Source organism: Danio aesculapii, chromosome 17, assembly GCF_903798145.1.
Source record: "Danio aesculapii chromosome 17, fDanAes4.1, whole genome shotgun sequence".
Taxonomy (NCBI): domain Eukaryota; kingdom Metazoa; phylum Chordata; class Actinopteri; order Cypriniformes; family Danionidae; genus Danio; species Danio aesculapii.
In genome coordinates this window covers 20,276,938-20,298,529 of record NC_079451.1, presented here as the reverse complement: position 1 = coordinate 20,298,529, position 21,592 = coordinate 20,276,938, and the positions used below count along the sequence as shown (strand labels likewise).

At 35.2% G+C, this 21,592-nt stretch overlaps 1 protein-coding gene across 1 annotated transcript in view; it reads left to right on the top strand.

The window, feature by feature from the left end:
• The window catches only part of adam12b (ADAM metallopeptidase domain 12b), a 164,240-nt gene that overhangs the window by 57,265 nt on the left and 85,383 nt on the right, over positions 1 to 21,592 (top strand). Inside the window, exons 4-6 of the mRNA XM_056477759.1 lie at positions 9,593 to 9,671; positions 14,178 to 14,254; positions 17,959 to 18,145. Coding sequence (XP_056333734.1) covers positions 9,593 to 9,671; positions 14,178 to 14,254; positions 17,959 to 18,145 — 343 coding nt within the window. The remainder of the gene's footprint in view (positions 1 to 9,592; positions 9,672 to 14,177; positions 14,255 to 17,958; positions 18,146 to 21,592) is intronic.

The following is a 21,592-nucleotide window of genomic DNA, read 5'->3' as shown; positions in this document are numbered from 1 at the left end:
CTCTGGGGGAATAAATAAACATTGCTGTGTATGTAAGAGCTGGTCAGTGCTAATTATTTCTATTATACTATACTGTTCTGTGATAGAATGTGATTTCCTTTCTGAAATTTGTAGATCGGGGACTCAAACTGCTGGCCCGCGGGCCATTTGTGGCTCGCCTCCTCCTCCCTCAGACCCGCAACTGACGTTAAAAACATATCAAGATTCGGCCCAACAAAACATATGTTTTTCAATCACTATCATTGTTGTGCAGTTGCATATAGCCACTTTTAGTTTTGACCCCCCACCTACATTTAAAATACTGTACTATAAATTCAGGTTTCTTTCGGTTTCTCTCAGCGTTGAGAGTAACACACATACAGATTATTTCTGGGAAAATATATGTCCGTAAGTGCTCTATTTTCACCTAAGCTATATTTTTGATTATAATAAATACATTTTATACCGCCTTTATTTTGTTGTACAAACACCTCTTCATGGCTTACACATTCTACTGGTGGTGTAAATATGATCATTTTGCTAATATTCGGTTCAAATGGTCTCATTAATAGATTTTCCTCTAATGCATTTTAAGATTTGTATAAAAAATGTGCATTAGTAAAGTTTTACTGCTGGCTGAATTGAACATATTAAAATAAATGTGAATATATACATACTTTGCCCTCTTCGTTGTAGTTTTACAAAAAAGAATGATATTGCCAGTAAAGTCAACAAAGTTATCCATTATTATTATTATTATTATTATTATTATTATTATTATTATTATTATTATTATTATTATTATTATTATTATTATTATGCCTATTATTAAATTGTAGTATTTTTATAGCAATTTAAACTACCCCTTCAATATGTACAAGAAACAAAAAGAAGGAGCTTTGATACTCTGGGGAAGAATGTCTTGAGTTCATCAATTGCATCAGGTTTCCCCTTTTTCTTGTGCTTGAATGTTAAAACGGCCCTCCTATGAATTGTCAGTCACTGATATGCCCCCCTGCCAATTTGAGTTTGAGGTCCTTGTTGTAGATGGTTTTATTTTTTTTTTTAAATGTATGTTCATTCAGGCTGGTTTTATTTGAGCAGCAACACAATAAATAATCTATGTTAAAATGCTGTTTACTGTAAGTGCTCTGTTTTAATATATATTTTTAATTTATTTCTTTTAATTCACTCAATTTTGAACATTACATTACTATATACGTAGAGCTGTTTAATATTTGGCTGAATATTTCTGTGGGAGCTGCCATACTGTCACAATCATCAGTGATCTAATCCTTGTAGGTCACTGGTAAACACACAGATCGCTATAGAACTACAAATCTGCCGTTATTTGGACTACATATCCAGTCATGCATCGCTTACGCACCTGTACCATTCATTGGTAATTGGTACCATTCATTCATTAATTGGTACCATTCATTCATTAAAGGTAATTGGTACCATTCATTCATTAATTTTCTTTTCAGCTTAGTCCCTTTTAATAATCTGGGGTCGCCACAACGGAATGAACCGCCAACTTATCCAGCATATGTTTTACGCAGCGGATGCCCTTCCAGCCGCAACCCATCACTGAGAAACCCACACACTCTCATTCACACACATACACCATGGACAATTTAGCCTACCCAATTCACCTGTACCGCATGTCTTTGGACTGTGTGGGAAACCCACGCAAACGCAGGGAGAACATGCAAACTCCACACAGAAACGCCAACTGACCCAGCCGAGGCTCGAACCAGCAACCTTCTTGCTGTGAGGCGACAGCACTACCTGCTGCGCTACTGCGTCGCCCACACCTGTACCAGTTTCTATTAAGTACACACACAGTCAGAGGATCCTTACGGACTGATTACATGGACTATTTAAAAGGACCTGCCGCCTGTCATGACCATATGCCTATTTATGACTATGCCTTTTGGATTATCTGCATATACGCATTCACCCCTGTGTTGACTGTTGCCTGGCTGGCCATTCTTGTTAATAAATCCTGCGTTTGGATCCGCACCTCTGTTGTCAGCGTCCTTTCATTTTCTCAAATAATATGTACATTTTATTTGTTTGATTACTGTCAGATTTTTAAATTTAATTTATTTTATTTTATTTTTAAATGAACTATTTATGGATTTCATCCAAATCAGGAGGCATGTGCGGTAAATGCTTTCAAATTTTTGATGCAGGTTTTTTTTTTTTTGTAACTAATACATTTATTTAACATATTAAATGTGTGTGTGGGTGTGGATACAGGATACATAAACACTTAACTTATTGGAAGCAAATCTGTTTTAGACTGTGCACGACGCATGTTTCACCTATTGGCTGTATGCTAGGCCGGGATTTCAAGGAGATTGAGTTGAGGATTAGAGAAGCTCAGTGTTTCATATCTCAAGACACCGAGTCAAGATCTACTTCACACAAACACGGGTGCACACACACATACAGTATATGCACACAAGCACTTACTTACAAACACACACAGAGCACAGCTTTCTGGCCTTTTTAGTTGATCATGTTGCATGTTTCACTTCTCTGCAGGGTTGTTCAAGGATGTCTTTATGAGTACTTACGTGCTTAAGAAGCTGCCTGTGAAACTGTTCATGTTGCCCAAAGACATTTTTGTGGGTTACTGTGCCTGTGCTTCATGAAGTAACTGTGGAGTTACTCTGGGACAACATCCATTACCAACTTAAATACATCAAGTATTAAATATTTTGATTTGTAAAAGCAATCAGCAGTCTGTCAAGTATGTTAATATATTCCTTATAAACTCGCAATACATTTTGACATGAATGTATTAAATGCTAAAAATAAAATAATAATAAAATTGTGGCATATAGTATTATTTTGGAAAACTGTTTAGCCATTTTAAAATTCAAAGATCCAAACTGATTTATTTCTCAACTGCAACTTCATACAGTATCTCTCAAGTGAAACTTTATACTGTAAATTTCCTTGTGACTTTATATCTGTCAAAGCAGCTTTATTTGTTACAACTAAAATAAATTATTGATCATTTCCCCTTGGTAAAACTATGCATAAGAGGTCAGAAAAGATGTCAGGAGTTTGGGAGTTTTCATGGGAATTAGTCTAAAGCAAAGATGTCTAAACTAGGGCCTATAGGTAACGTTTGATTTGGCCCACCATCGCATCTGAGAAGAGAGGGTGGATGATGGAGACTGTTTAGAGATTTTGAAATCTAATGTAATCTTTTGTTTGTTTGTTTGTTTGTTTTATTGTTTTATTGTTAAAAGCTAATTGAAAATAAATGTTTCAATTAAATATTGTAAATGAATCATATTTAGTTTAAATGTACATACCTGATGGATAGAGGACAATGCAGAGACTTTGGTGAGCAAATCAAGGCAAAGCCAGATTCTGCTTGACTATTCATCATTGAACTCCACTGTTATTTTTTTTGCAATAAATTATCATTTTAAATGTTATACTGCATTAGTTATTACGATTATTAAATAAATTAGGAAATTACCTATGGGAACTTTAATGTAATATAGTTTGGTATATCTACCTTAGGCCCATGGCTCATAATGATATTTGGTTTTTGGACCTTCATACAAAAAGTTTTGGCACCCCTGGTCTAGAGCCTTTGACATCGATGACCACAACAACCACCTGCTATGGATATGGGCTGAATCAATGATTATGTGAAACACATGATTAGAAGAAACATTACAGTGTCTTATTGGGAAGTATTGCTAACTCCCTTGCCCTGATTTATGCAGACCAACAATCTAATTCAAATTAAAAAGAATTTGGATTCGTAAAGTTATTTGTTTGTGTATGCTAGTGCAAAGAAACATATCTTTAGTCTAGATTTAATTAAACTGAAATCTTTCTCCCAAACTGTGCAACATATGGATTTTTATAACTCTGAATCTGTGAGTTATTTCATAGGCTACTACTGTTCTCTGAAAGCCACCTTTTTGGCAGCTCCCACATACTGTACTTTGATGCAGTCTTCGGGCTCTACTTTAACAGTCTAGGCAAAAAGTGTAAAGCGTATGGTGCAAAATCATTAAGGTCATGTCTGAATCCACTTTTGCAATTTTAAGGATAGAAAAAAACTTTCTGCGCCCCGACGCATGGTCTAACAGGGTTGTGCTTATTCTCTTATTGTGTTATTGGTGTGTTTTGAGCATAATGTGCATTAAACCAATAAGAGACTTAAAAAAAATGGTTTACTAGCAAGAAAACAGTTAAACAGACCATCTGCAGCACGAGGATAAAGAATGAGCCTCCTCAGTTCGGCCTCTTTACTTTCTCTTTGCTTAACTTTTACTCTACTCCTTTACTTTCATTTATAAGGAAACAAAGTTGTACGCACTCCGCTGAAGACATTCATCAGCCTACATATTTAATTTTGTTTAAGTGCAAAGATTTCCTTCAATACTATTTCTAAATTCAGTTTTAATTTCCAGCAAATGAATAAATGAACATTAATAATGAAGGGTGGTCAAAAAACTGAGTTCTATCCAAACACATATCCTATTCTTATGCCCCATATGGTCATACAAACATCTGCAAATCCCGATAGGCAGACAAATCTAAAGTTGTTTTTATTAAAATTAATATGAATATGCATATAATAAATAGTTCTAATATTAGAATAACAATATTATACAAATGCAAATTGTCATGAATACGCTAAAAAAAAAAAACTCCGACATAAAGAAGGCATGGAGGCAGTAATTTTTTATATTTATGTGGAAAATAATAATTTTTGTAACATTTTAATCCTTTAATTTTTCCATATGTAAAGATGGATGTGTTTTGCTGTACATCCTGTGTGTATTTAGCAATGTGTACGTTTGAACATGCCTAGGCACATAACCAACACGCTCTGCGCTGGACATTAGGCCAGCTTTCAGATGGTCAACGGTGCAGTTTAGTTCTTCAAAATAGCAACGCGCCAACAATGCACCTTAACACACCTCATTTTCAGACCAGCATGCCCATGAGTCCACAAAGTGGCGCCAATGGATTTGCTATTTAAACAACGTGGCGCAAAACATGAAAATTAGGGTTGCGCCGGTCTGAAAATAGCATTAAATCGCGCCAAACATGTCTTGCGCCTTATTGCGCTAGGTGTATATAATAGGGCCCTTCATGACTGAAATTTAATATGCTGTGTTTTCTGCCAAAGCAGCCCAGGTGTCTAATATAATTGAGTAAACTGGAAGTGGGCGGAGTTACACAGACAAAAACAAAGACAGACATTACGACATGGAACGCACATATATACAAAGCAGAATAAACAACCTCTGCATTGTTTTTCAGGTAAACAAGTGTTCACTTAGCATGTTTCTTAAACATCTGCAAACATATTATTATACTTTAAGAGTCAAAAACTTCTAAAAATCACCTTTAAACCTAATTTCACCTTTTATTAGGAGTAATGAGCAACTTTCTATGTAGATTTTTGTGTGTACATCTCTTTACATGCATAGTTTTGAGCTTTCAATGGCAGTTTATAACATCATAAACTTCTGAATGTATTGTTGAACGCTCAAGGCCTGTTTCCTAGTGGACGTTTTTTGTGTGCGCCCACCCTAATTGGCATATTACAGCACGTTCATCCCTCCTTTTATGATTCACACTTCCCTGTGGACAAACTCCCACATTCCCTCGCTCATTGCTTTGTGGCACCGAGGGGAGACACGGCACATTTGGGATTGGGATTCGGATGGCTGTCACACCAGTTCAATCTTGAGAACATCAAAGCCTTTCAACCAGACGCTTTGAAGTTCCTTCCAAAAACAACAAGCCGCTCCTCTGCCGGCGTATGTGGATCCAATGGAGGAGAATGGGAAATGATGGACTGGTGTGCTGTCATTACCGAAGGATGGCCTAATGACATTAAACCAAATATGGCTGATTTTAGAGCGACCATAGATAGGCAGCAGCCTTGTTATTTCGGGAAGATGAGCTGGCTTGTTTTACTAATATGTAAGCCCAAGGTCTAAACCAGTCAGATTCATGAGACGAATTTGAAATTAAGATTTGCCCCAGAATACCAACACTGGATCTGTTTTCGTGTCCTGATGATCATTTGATGAATGTGTGTGTATATAAGAGTATAATTATGGTATACACAAGCCCAAAGGAGAAATGTGAGGAGTTTGAGGTCTGTCAAGGTGCATGTGCTTGTGTGTGTGTGTGTGTGTGTGTGTGTGGTTAATTACAGTATATGCGGAGTATTTCTTCACAGATAGAAACTGTAAAATGGGCTACAGCAGATAAATGCCTTTTTAATAAAAAAATATTTATATTATGGCACACCATACATACAGTACATAAGGACTAATATGAAAAATGAGTTCAAATTTTAAAATTATTTAACCGCTTTAGACCTGAATTATGTTCAAAGTTTCTGAAAAAAATTATGTTTTCTCAGTTCTTGAGGCTCCTATATATGAGACCAAATTATAGTAATAAAATTCAACACCCTTTAAGTATATATTTTGGGCCAATTTCAATGAACATCAGATCAGTACAGCTGCATTCCGAACAATATATCAATGTAAATGTCCAGTTTTTACCGAGTTACTCACTGTACCTCAATAAACTCCTCACTGGAAGGGTTTCAGGGCAAGTACGATGGATACAACTCGAGCCACTACTGAACTTTTATTGCGTTCACACACACACAATGTTCGTCCACAATTAGACAGCCTAAGTACTGGCGTTACACTAGTCTGTCAAACTTCGACGTCCTTCCTCGTTTAATCAACAGTTGCTAGTAGCTAGCTAGTTAGCTAGCTAGGTTATAAACCGGCAAGCGTACAGGCCCCAAACAATAACTAATTGAGGAAAAACGAAACTTGCGTCTTAATTTATATACAGACACAACCTATCGGCTAGAAACGGTAATACACATCTCCATAATCAGAATCAGAATTATGATATATATGAAAATACGAAATATATGTGCCTGCATTTAAACTAACATGGAAAATATTCATACTTATTTATTCTTCAAATACTCTGAAGCATAATAACACCTATCATTAATAATATACATATTATAAACAATACTGACACATACTAGAAAGTCCTACAATAAAATAGAAATAAAAACAAACACGATTGCTGGTATAATCTTATAATTTATTTTCAAAATTACAAACATTAACATTGTGACATTTTAATTTTGAGGTTTTTATTGTATGGAGCACACATTGTTTATAAAAAAATTCTTTATCTTCCTCATCCCTCCACATAATGTTCACATCTGAGATATTTTCATCTGCTATATGCTCAGGAACTTCGAGATCTGTATATTCTGCATATTAAATTGTTTCAGCAATGAGTTAGTACATCAATATAGTTTTTTTATATATATATATATATATATATATATATATATAAAAAAGTTCAATCAGCATTACTTTATTATTATGTTATCTTTTAGTCAGATGAATTTAAAGTAACTTGATTAAGTAATAAATATATGAATAATAATAAATGATTAAAATAGGCTACCAAATAACTATGTAAATCAACAAGTTAAAAAGTAGGTTAAAAATTATTTGATGTCATGTTTCAGGAAAGGGAACGACAAGGACTCAAGTGCAGGAACTCAAACGGATTCATTAAAAGTAAAAATAAAACAAAAGGGGAACAAAAACAATTCTGAGGGGGAAAACATAACTAAAACAAACTTGACTGGGCTGGCAGGAAAGAGTAGGGCTGGACTGGACTGGGCAAGACTGGAAATAAAAACGACGAACTAGCACAGGACAGCAGACAAGAGGGGGATATAAGCAGAAAAAATAAACAAACAAACAGGTGAACATAATAAACTAATAATGGGTTAACAATGGGGGGGGGGACTAGACAATAGACAGGAGAGCACATGACACAAATAAACAACACAAGCCATGTGCTCACATAAAACAAGACTAGAACACGCAGCCAATGACAGAACTCATTAACTGTGTTCACATGAAACAACACTAACCATGTGCTAGACACAACCCTTGCAACAGGCATATTCCATCCCAATTGAAACCAAAACCAACTAGACTGAGATGCTGAGAATCTAACAGCACGTTGCAGACAGAACAAACACAAACACCAGGATGAGAGTGCGCATCCCGAGCATGGCCGGACTTCATGCGCCAACATCAAGCAGTCAAGATGGCGCTCATATGAAAATCAAAGACAAACAAGACCAAAATAAACTCGAGCCGAGCACAACATACAAGACAGAACAAGACTAGTGTCTGGACTCTGCCACCAAAACAAGAAGTAACAAGACCGAAGTGGCAGAATCCTGACATTTGGGCTACATATAATTTGTTAATCATTTAATGTTTAGCTCTGCTATTGGTCTCTGGAGTTTTGGGGGACTGTATTTCCCATAACCCTAACCCTACAAGATGATCTGCTGCAGTTCACACCGAGCATCAGAATGGAGATGAAAGGTGATTTAAGTGACTTTGAACGTGGCATGGTTGTTGGTGCCAGACGGGCTGGTCTGAGTATTTTAGAAACTGCTGATCTACTGGCAATTTCACGCACAACCATGTCTAGGGTTTACAGAGAATGGTGCGAAAGAGAAAATATCCAGTGAGTTTCACATCCACTGAAACTTTTTGTGTTTTAATTTCTCAAAATAATAATAATAATAATAATTCTATTGGATTAATAAGCCTTTGAAAAATGGGGACATGGGGGATGTCTTTATACGTCACTTTCTTGTAATACTAACGTCCTACACATGTCATTACACACACACATACTCACACAAGAGTCTGCTTATGTTGTTGAGGTGATTACATTTGGATTTCATCATGTCAGCATCATGTCACATATCACTCTCTCGTCTCTTTCAGGGATGTCTGGCCAGAGTTTGGCATTTCAACATACAGTATCAACAACATGCACACAAATACAACTCTTACTTTTCCCCTGCGTTTCTGATTGTTCACTCAAGCACATACATTCAACTACAACATCTTTCCAATAGGAAAAGCGCTTTATTTTTTCATTTGGTGTTCAAAATGATGTTTTAACCTAAAAAAATGAACAATTGTAAGAATATTAAAGACAAAACAAAGAACTTCTTATGGCAAATTTAGAAATATCTAATTCACTATCCTAATTCAATGTCTGATTTCCTATTACAAAAATACAATAGAACTTTTTTGCGATTGCATACAAAAGTCTGACATTTAGGAAAATGCGTTTCCTTTTGAGGTGTCAGATTTTTGTATTTTATTGTGTTAATGGCTGTGCAGTATGTTTAGGTGGGTCATGATTTGATCTGTTGGTTTTTTTGACCACTTTCTGCACAGTGTCCCACTTTTCCTGTTTATGTGCATTTCCAAAAAGCAAGTTCACTGTTTTGACACACTTCCATAATCTGCTCTGCAAATTTAGGGCATTAAACAAGATGAATTTGTTCAGCATTCGGTTGTGAAGTCTAACTTAAGAGAGTTTATATACATATTTTATGATCTCTTAAACTATAAACCATTCTCCTTCGAAAATAGTGAATTTTTGGAGGAGTAGAGTCTGATGCAACGCTGAATTGATTTTCTTTATGTGTTTATGTGTGTGTTTTCTCTTCTAGTGGACTGTTTGCCAGCCATTACACTGAGACACATTACAGGGAAGATGGACAAACTGTTACAAGCACTCACAACTCTACGGTACGTTAAACAGTCTCACACACACATTTATCTTCTGGTACAAACACATCACAGAAACATTATGGCCTGGCTATTAATTGTAGGCCCATTTCAAATACTAGGAAAGGGTTTTTAGGCTAACTTGTAATACATCTGTAACATTTGGTCATCATTTACTCACACTTACAAACACAATTGTTTTCTTCAGAACAAAAATTAGACATTTGGAATATACACAGCAAGTTTACACAATAACAGTGTACTAAAAACAAAGATTTTCCTCTCGTTTAGCGTTTGTGCACAAACGACAGTGCTGTCAAATCAATCCCCATTCACACAGATTCACAACGATATGTGTTTTAGACATTTTCAGCAGCCTAAGGTGCTGTTCAAACTGAATGCATTTTATTCCATTCCAATGCACTACTTTTCCATTGCTTTTCTATGTAAACAAACTTGATGAATGTGAATGATCATTACACTCTCGTCTCGCATCTTTTGAAGACATTATCGCTACATTTTCAAAATGCTGAGTCAAGTTAAAATTATTAAAAATCAAATGCTTTAAAATCTTCAAAAGCTCAACTGGCTGGCTAGTGCACTTGGATTCTGTGACTGGCCGTTTTCCCGGATAGCTGATTAATCTTGCTGTGATGTGATGTTGACACGAGGACAGTATGTTGACATTATTGTCAGGCCTGATTTAAATTGTCTACTGAGTCTTTTGTACATTTTTTTTAATTAGACTAGTGCTAAGAACCATAACTGACAGCTTTGACAACATGCTGACAGCCCCCTCTTCCCAATCAATGTGTAGGCTTCACTATATTATTTCTCCTGTGCATATTTAGCTCTTATTCATAATCGTTTAAGCCTGTCTAGATAACCACGAACGTCTTTTGTCTTCAAAGCCGAGAATGTTTAAGGCCTTAGTGTGAGGGACAATTAAATATTTACTCGACTTACAGTCTTATTTTAGGTGTGGAAAATATTGTATGTAAATAGGTAAAATTGATAGGAATTGTGGGAATTTTATTAACAACAACAAAGGAAAAACCTGATGAATCGATGCTTTGAATTGAAATTTGACAGTTAACCACATCAATCGATTTACATTGAAAATATGCAATAATTAGCAGTGTTTTCCTTTTATTTACTTTTTGAATTGCATTTTGAGACCTGTATCTCTGCTCTGTCAATTTCTGATGAAAATGTAACTCCAAAGTTTTAATATTTTACTAGAAAAACACAAATGGAAACACAAAATTTCAGCTCAATAACTGTCTTTTTACACCCTGACAATGTATAATGCCAGATGGGCTGGTCTGAGTATTTCAGAGACTTCTGATGTACTGGGATTTTCATGCACAACCATTTGGGTTTACAGAGAATGGTCAGAAAATTAGAAAATATCCAGTGAGCGGCAGTTCTGTGGGCACAAATGCCTTGTTGATGTCAGACAAGAACGGCTAGACTGGTTCGAGCTGATAGAAAGGCAACAGTAACTCAAATAACCACTCGTTACAACTAAGTTATTAAGAAGAACATTGCTGAATGCACAACACGTCGAACCTTGAGGCAGATGTGCTACAGCATCAGAAGACCACACCGGGTGCCACTCACACTGTGTACAGTTGCCTTGAATCGGGCCAAAGCACGCTTATCTCCCCCGACAGCCCGCACTCACATTGCATTCGTGCCTGAGCAGGCTTGCATCATCGATAATACGCTGTTCAGTAAGAAGCGCTCTCACTCAGCACAATGGAGATTTCTTTATATCGTTTTAGTCGTTTGGGATGCAGTGACATGCAGTTAAATATTTTGCTGAACAGATCAGCCCCTTTTGACGCTCATAAACAATCATAAAGTCATCGTGCTGCAGGAATTAGGAGGTTTGCTAAAGGTGCAGCTGTCATGCAGTGAGGAGTTTGTGTCTTTAATAATCTACGACAACTCATTGAACAGCAAGAAAGATTAATAAACACATATGAAACAATCCCTTAAAAGTCACATCTCGTCTTCAGTTTCGGGCTCAGGTGCTCTTTGCACTCACACTACTCTTTGCACTGTCATCCAAGGCAGACACCTAAATAAAAAAGCAGCCTTGTGTTTTCTCTGCTGATCCTTCAAAAATCAGGACATTAAGAAAGAAAAATGCCCTGCTTTTACTAATATAAGTCTCAAACTTCACTTTTCTGGCCTAGTGTATTATTTAACAGGGCCATTAGCTAGTGAGTCATTATTTTTAGCTCTAGCTGTTTTGATATCCTCCACCTATGACTGTTTCTGGTACTTTTACTGCTATTCTTGGCCTTTTAAATTTTAAAGATGTGGAAATGGCAGCCACAAGAATGCCCTCAAAGAGCTGAGTGTGGATGCGAAGGATTTTGTCCATCAGTCATTGATTGGTTTTGACAGAGTGCTGTGTTTTTGAATGGTTTTGTCTGTCTGTATGTGAGCATGAGTACATTTGTGTGAGTAATGGCAGTTCAGTCGGTCCAGCCTGTGAGTACCAATTGGTATTTCCACATGAAGGGTCTTTGGGGGCTTTTGACAGCCATAACAGGAGAGAATAGTTTCACTGTAAAATAGATCAGCAGACACTGCTGTAGTGGCACCGCAGTGTGTGGGTTTTCATCAGCAGGCAGCTGCTTAAAGATGACTTCTGCTACGTGGCACTACTATAAGCTGTGCTGCATGATCCCATCAGACCAACAGTATCTTGCACCTGAATAGGATTTCAGTTCCAGTTGGTCAATGATCCGATTTTATGGCTAATTGCTTTTGGAAATAACCCCACTTTAACCTGAACTGTTGGCTTGAATTCAGATTTGACATATGGTTGTTGGGTCTATGACATTGTGCTTTTTATTTTTGTCTGGATTTATTTCAAAATAGCTGAAAAAGCAATTCATACAGTAGTGGTCAAAAGTGATGTCAAGCCTACAATATATATATATATAACAGTATATATGCAAACTCCACACAGAAATGCCAACTGACCCAGCCGGGACTCAAACCAGCAACCTTTTTGCTGTAAGGTGACAGTGCTAACCACTGAGCCCCTGTGTCACCAATAGAGAACCAATTAGTTATGAATAATTAGGGGTGTGCCAACATATTGAGCGCTTATATTAGGGGTGTCCAAACTCTGTCCTCGAGGGCCAGTGTCCTCCAAATTTTAGTTTCAATCCCAAGTAGACACACCTGAACTAGCTAATCAAGAGCTAATCAGGCTCTTTCTGGGTATACAAGAAACTTCCAAGGAGGTCTGCTGAAGGAAGTTGGAGCTAAACTATGCAGGGCACCGGCCCTCCAGGACTGAGTTTGGACACCCCTGGCTTATATTTTTGGCTGAATTTGATTTATTTAAAGCCATTGGCATATCTATTAGAAATAATATGAAAAACGCTGATAACGATGGTTAATAATTACATAGAGGCAGTAAGTTCAGACACTTTTTGAATATTCTATGTTTTTCAAAGAAAAAAATCATTAAATACTTAAAAAAAACTAAACATAATGTGTACAAAATATCAGACCTATAGGTACAAAATTTGTGCTTCCTAGCAACTGGTGTTCACCATGATCAATTGTTGGCATAAAACCATTAGTTAGTTTGGGCTAAAACATCTGCGCTTTAGTGAATCAATATTTTTCTAGACCAGCAGTTAATAACTGCATACAGCAATAGGACTGGCTATATTTGTAAATGTATTAAATAAATACTTTCTATTAAAATATAAAAATTCTGTCTTTTAAACAAAATATTGAATAGCATAAAAAATCACCTTTGAAAACTGTCATATTGTAATTCTATTGTCTTAACTTGTACCTCTCTTAAATATTGGACAGTTGAATGATAAATAGATTAAATCCATGTTCGATAAATTGATTTTATTGAAGAAATAATTAGCTATTATATAGTTTAGTATGCAATTGACCACTATCAGTATCAGAATCAGAAAAATGTTTAGTTTTGTTGTTGTTGCTGTTGTTTTTTTATCATTTTCGGAAAAATCCTTTCAGTTTATTCCTATTAATGGCAGATTACACGGTATATTAAATACAAATATTGTAATATTCACTTTATATCATGTGTTCTTTTTGCCTTTTTATGTCTTTTTGCATTTGAGTGAAAAATAAATAAATAATTACATCAGTTAAATAACTTTAACCATTTCCCAAAATAACATGTTCCTAAACTTGTTGGGTCATTAAATATTGTCATCAAAAATATTTATCAAATGTCTATGACTAGATACACATTTTCCCACTCTTCTGTTTCAAATTCAACTGTATGCAGGTTTTTCTTTACACACATGGTACAGTACATACTATACATGTGCTGTACTTTTAGGACACAGTATGAGAAGACAATATTAGATTTAAAAAAAAAGTAATAAAATAAATGGAATATCTTTTAAGAACCACATGAAAACAACATACATTGGATACATAGTACATTTCTAAGGAACTAGTACATGTGCCTTAAATATATATATTTAACTCTTTTTCTTTGTGTAGATGAATTGCTATTACCATGGTGCAGTACAAGGATACGTCCACTCTGAAGTCACTCTCAGTACGTGCTCTGGTATCAGGTAAGCACAGTATCAGCAACATAATGTCTCCATATCCTATAATGTATTGGCAGTAACGTTAACCATATTGAATTCTAATTTTCAAAGTCATTAAAACTCCTTAAACAAGTAGTTTAAAGCATGTGTGCTTCAATCCGGAAAGCCATTATAGACCTTAAGTTGTCAAACATTTATGGCCGTGATTTTCTTTCCAGTGGACTTCACAACTCTTCCTACGTGAAGGTTCATTTAGAGACTATAAAACCGTGAGATTAAACATCAATAAAAAGCTTTAGTATCATCCCATGCCCCATTGTCTTGAAGATAAGACTGAAAACGTTTATTAAGTCATGAAAAACATTGGCGATATAATTAGAAGGAGCATTTGGCTACAGTAAATTTGTCGTAAAGGCACAACTTTTACGGCCAAGTAAGTAAAGATGAATTTAGATGGAAGAGAACCCGCGTGTTCCCAAGGTCTCCTGCTTGTAATTACCAAAAATTCCTTCTTCAAGTCTTTATCTTCATAATCACAAGCCTGGAGACCTTCAGGTAGGCAGATATTAAAGCCAAATCTGAACATAGAAGGTTACAATGAATCAAGGCAGAGGTAAATGTGATTTTGGCTTTTTATCCTCACTGGTGTGGGTGTGTGAGATGGAAATGTTTGCATTTGACAATGTGGAATTACTAAATGCAATACTCTGTATCAAACTGCAATCATGCTGCATTGTCTCTGCTAAGTACTTTTGGGTTTCGTATTAGCAGCTTGGTTATAAATTGCAAGCAGGGCTATCGTCAGATATGATTTACATGATCATTCCTTCCGCATGCATCGTTTGGATTATCAGTATGGCTCCAGATTTTCCTCTGTTTTATTTTGATATAATATTGCAAAGAGAAAACTCACTTACAACCTAATTCTGCAGCACTGTGGCTCTTATATATGCACCCTTCGTTTTCAATTATCTCTCAATGGGATCTCTCACAATTTCCTTTTACTTCTGGCCATATTATTAAGCATATCAGTTTTGTCATAAATGTAAATTTGCACATTTGCAGACATTTTGCTCTTTGCTGAGTCTTGGTTAGTGGTCATAGAATGGGATGAAAATTGCCATTTTATACAATCCAATGTCATTCTGCAGAAACGCATTCATATCCACACATTTCCCAGTGGGACAAAGACAAACAAAGGGATTTATTGGCTATGAGTGGTTTGACCATATAGCTTATTGAATGGCAAAGGGTCAAGGGTTGTATTTAATTTTACAATGATGTTATATTGATAAAAATATATGTGTAATTGCATATGAATTCATATTACTAGCTATGTCACTGCAATATTTAGCCAGAATACATTACTAAAAGAACTTTACACATCTACAGTACATCTTATTTTTTTTCTTTTGCACAATTTACAACACACAATGTCCTGCACAACAAGAAAATCCATTTAAAGTTTTAACATACAGCACAACAAACATACATTTGTTTTCCTTCAACTTAGTCCCTTATTTATCAGGGTTAGTACCTTATTTCGCCACAGCAAAATGAACCGCCAACTTATCTAACATATGTTTTGCGCAGCGGATGCCCTTCTAGTCTAATCCCCGCACATAATATAAATACTTTTTAACCTAATTACTTAACCCAAGAAATTATGAAAATTCTTAAATCAATTAACAGACATCCTTAAAGCTGTTATAAAAATTACAAAAAAGTTATCCAAAAAGCTCTTAGGAAAATATTTATTTCTTAAGAATATTATTATTTGATTGAATTCAGGGCAATTGAGCATCATATCTGAGTAATTAAAATCCTGCAGAAAGCTTTTGTTACGGAGATTGTTTGGTGTATTTTATGTAAAATTGCTAATGTGTTAGCAACATGCAGTTCATGGTAGAATGAAGTTAAATGCTTGCAACATGTTTAACATACTGGAAACATTTTATAGCGTGTGAATTCAAGGTAGCAACATGCTAAATCAACAAACTTTTTAAATTTGTTTAACAGAACATGCTAGAAACTTTTTAGAAATGTTAATTTATGCTACATACTAACAACATGTTAACCCTTAAGTACTGTTGGGGATGTTTTCATCCACTCTGGTGATTTTGAGTCTTAATTTGGCCATAACTTTCTTTGTCTTTCAGCTAGCAGAATGATCTTATTTTGACACATATTTAGAAAAAATGCTTTGAATTTCGAATGCTTTGAACATCCACTAAATTAAACTGCTGTAAAAATGCATAAAAATGCTTTTTGTATAAATCTGTTAATCAACCTCAGTCCTTATAAAAAATGACAGAATTTTAACTCTTTAATTTCCAAATTCATAAATGATGTCACTGATTTGGTGAAACTAATGATGTATTTTCAATATAAAAAATAATTCTGGACTGGATTTTTTTAACCTTTTATCACAGTCTTGGACATGTGAAATAACATTGCCTTTGATGCATTGTTTTTGGTTGATTTTCATTTTTTTCTCCCTAATTTACTGTTGGTGGCTGTTTTTGCACTATTGACTTTCATTATAACCACATTTTTTAATTGTAAAACCATGACAGCATATAATCATGCATATTTGATTGTTGATAGTTTTCCTTGTTGGGAAGAGGTCAATTTTGTCATTTTACTGTTGACCATCAGTTGGCACCATTAACCCTTTAGATAGGCCTGTGCAAAATAAGCTTAGTTTCTGGATTTTATATGGAGTATAGCAGCAAATTAAAGTGTGTGTATGTTTCTGTGAGTGTGTGAGGGTGATCTTTGCACTTACCTTGATGTGTCTGAGAAAATTTAAATATGCATCTCAGCCCTCAGAACTTCATGGAGTAAACAAAAACAAAGACTGTGAATTTATGCAACATCAAATGTGATTATAATGGAAGTCAATGTTGATACCAATTGTTCACATGTCCAAGACTGTGATAAAAGGTAAAAAAAAATCCAGTCCACAATTATTTTATATTAAAAATATGTCATTGTGTGTTTTTTTCACCAAATCAGTGAAATCATTTGTGAGCTTGACAATTAAAGAGTTAAAATCCTGTAATTTAAAAAAAACATTTAGTAGTTTTGGTCAGAACTAAGGCAGATTAACAGATTTATGCAAAAAAATTATCTGATGCATTTTTACAGGCGTAATTCAGTGGATGTTTTCACCGCTAACATAACAAAAGGTAGTCAATTTGAACAGCGCACAAGGGTTAACAACATGCAATCATTAGCCAATTGCTAAATGTTTTTGAAACACATTAGCAACATGCTAATTAATGTCAGCGTCACATTGAAAGGGTTAACATTGAAATAAGACATTGCTAACATATTGCTAACATTGCATTTGTAGAATGTTTTAATGCAGAGTTAGCGATGTGCTGAGATGCTATAAACATACTAGTACATATACATTCTAAATATACTAAAGCTGTAATTATAACTATAGCTACAAATTCATGCTAACAGCACATTGTACATTTGAAACACAGCTTAATTCATGCTAAAACTATGCTAGGCAAAATGCTAGCGTTATGTTAAAATGTTCTAACAACACAACATGTTTAAATATGCAAACAAAAAAGTAACGTTAGCAACATTTTAAACACATAACCATTTGTAGCATCACATTATATTGTTCCTGTCAGGCATCTAATATAGGTTTGCATATTTTTATTCAGTATTTCTAAAATGTATTTATCAAATCGGTTTTCCATCAACAGAGGGTTCATCTTACTTGAAAATAAAACACTGATGGTGGAGCCAGCTTTTGAGCCAGCAAACGACACCCATGTGATTTATGATGGACATCATCTGCACTTCCCCTCCGGAACCTGTGGACACGGACACAACATATCGACTGTCAGCCACACGACCACAAGCGGACTGCCACAATCATTCAGAACGAGGGTATGAATGCAATCTGTCAGCAACAGTTATGACAGTGTTTTGTTCAGAAAGTGTCACTTTTTTTGTCTTGTGGATTAATTAACATGCATCATTCAGCAAGTGATGTCTTTGTTAATGCAGATGAGGGGATTGTGATTGCTCTCTCTTCGCGTGCATGCTAAAACAAGATTAGAGAGCTCTGCGAGACATCAAAGGTTAACAGAACATCCCAACATTACAGTCTTGACATTGAAGCTGTTCTTATCACAACAGAGCTGTCTAAATAACATGTTCAGATGCCATTGTATTGATTTGAAAGGATAGAAACAGACAGAAGATGCTGTTATATTTCAACATAAAGGCAAAACGATGAAATCTATGCACAGTATATAATAAAAGCGTAAGTGGTTAGGATCGGTATCAGTGCTGGCATTGATATTTGCAGGCACATCCTTAGGGATTATTGACTCTTATCATCCATTTGATGAGAATAAATCAAAAAGGGGTGGAGATGATATTGATATTGTTACCATGGAGATTAAAGCATTGCTAGTTGAAGTTATGAAGATAAGAATAATTGAAAATGGAACAAAAAGGTTAAAGAGACGATACAAAAGCGTCGCTTGTTGGTTAAGGCATTCGTTTTTTTGATGGCTTCGTTATTGAATTAAGGAAAGTGCATATTACATTTCTTGTTCACTGAAATCTTGAATCGTTTCATGGATTCTTAACTTCAGCAATAAAACATTTGAGAAGCACAACTAAACCAGATAAAGCGGGTCAATCCATCTTAAGTGGTTTCAAAATTTGTAACTTTTTTTAATGCTTTCATTAGTTATTTTTTATATTTATTTAACGTTTAATCGAGTGATTACCTACATTTATTAGTATTAGTCTTTGAGGACTCCATCACATCATGTTTTAGAAATACTTTATACAAGAAAAGTTCATATGCAAAACCCTCTAAATCTATCTGATCTCCTTTCTTGTACTGTAAATGAGCATTTTCTATTAGGCTCCTTTGATGAGGTTCAGCAGTTTTATTTTATTTGTAATGATAAGATTATTAGCTAGTAAATAACTTTTTTTATGTAAAATTCACATTAGACAATTATTTGGTTTTTAACAAGGTAGATTTTCTTTTGCGTCAAAACCACCTAAATCCACTTGTGCTTTTTTTGCAAAAACCTCTAAATCCATCTATTGGGACAAGACATTGCAATGAGCTCAAAAATCACTAAAGATGCAATATTTTACCAAACAAACCCCCTTAACCCTAAACCCCATGGTGCTGCCAAATGGCAACATGATTATGTTCATTTTCCTGCCACTGTTTCTTTAAGACCAACGTTCTAATTTTTTTGTTGGAAAGAGAAGACCTTAGTTTAGCAAATGATGTGCTTTGCTTACGTCACATGACATGCACAAACATGCAGTGTTTTTCTGTGGCGCAATTGCTGACAGACTATTTATTGTGAGTAGTTGCTAAATGCAAATGTAAACGTCAATAAAAACAAAAGATCAAATTATGTCAGATCCACAAAAAAATCTGAAACATCACCTCCAGTAAGTTATGAGGACATATTCACAACTCAAACTTTTTATCAAATACATTTTTTGTAAATCGATCAAAGGTATGTGTTGCCAAATGGCAAAACTGTACAATAGTGTAATGTGCAATATTGCAATAGCTTAGCTAGCTAGCTAGGTCAGCTGTGATCTTTTAAGTTGTAACAAAACCACATGAATGCTAGTTATATAATGTTGATTAGTCATATGGTAATGGAATTTGCATTATGGATAAAATCTCATTTTAATGGCAATACTTTTGATTAGATATAAATACTGAGAGCAGTGTATTAGTGAGGACCACCATGTTCTATGGTAAGTGAAATAAGAAAAGGACAGAACTGGCTCTTTCTGCAGATGAAAATGAGGATGAGATGGGTTTTAGTGACCATGAGAATGATGCAGATTGGACATTTGATAAAATCAGTGATGCAGACAGTTCAGGTAAGTTAGCTCATATAAGACAGTTGTAGTATAGTATATAGTATAATATATAAACACTGTTAGCCAGTAGCTATATTATTCTGATGCTTCAATATTATGTTTGTTTTTAATAATATTCAGCAAAATAATTATGTAATAAATGAAAACTGTTGAAATATCAGTTGTTGGAAAGTAAGTATAAGGTGTCATTTATAAGTTCTGTGTTGAAGCTTATAATACTGCAACAATTAAATCATTTCAAACAACAAAATTATAAATTATAAGGAAAGTTAGATCCACTATTGGACGTTGTTGCCATATGGCATATTTAGATTTAATGTAAGAAGAACAATGTAAAAATTATAAACTAAGCTTGTTAGATTCAAATTATGTAGTTTAAAATGTACAGTGCAAAACATTCTGATTAAAAAAAGCATTTTTAAGTGTGTAAACATTAAAAAGAAGTGAATAAAAACATATTACCCGTGCCCACAGCAGTCATAACATGCTATGTGCAAAAAGCAAATACTATAAAAAATAATATCAATTCAAATATTTTGGCATACTGCAAGTAGAGCAGAGCAAAACATTGAGAAATATCAATATCTGTGCAATGCCCATTTATATAAAAAACTTATCAGACATATAATATAAAGTCATATAAACAATTTTCGACTTATTACCTTTTTTAATCTGGGGTCACCACAGCGGAATGAACCACCAACTTATCCAGCATGTTTTTACACAGTGGATGCCCTTCCAGCCGCAACCCATGACAGGGAAACATCCATTCACACTCATTCACACACATACACTACAGACAATTTAGCTTACCCAATTCACCTGTACTGCATGTCTTTAGACTTGTGGGGGAAACCGGAGCACCCGGAGGAAACCCAAGCGAACGCGGGGAGAACAAGCAAACTCCACACAGAAATGCCAACTGACCCAGCCGAGGCTTGAACCAGCGACCTTCTTGCTGTGAGGCGACAGCACTACCTACTGCGCCACCGCATCACCAATATATTGTTTTAAACATTCATACAGCTTACATTAGCAAATAAAACACAAAGTAAGCTACTGTGCAAGAAAGGGATGTCTCTCAGACACTTTTTAGAAGCTGCCATTCATTCATCCTCACCATACTCTACAGTAGGTCTTTTTCGTCTCTTCTGTTTATATCATGTCATAGCATCCGTGGGATAAAAGAACGACATCTTGTTTAACCGTCTTTCATGAGTTGTTGTTTAATAATAGCAAATCTGACTTATTCAAAGGTTGCCGCACAAAAAAACTTTATGAATGCATGTTACACTTCCGACTGTACAATGTTTTCTTTTTTCTTTTAAATGCACAGAATTTTGAGGTAAGGGGCTTTTTATTTGATGTGATATGATTCGATTCACACCTCCTGATTGGTTCTTTGGATATAGCGGCTTTTGCTGTCAGAGGCAATTGGCATTTAGAGGCTTTTGC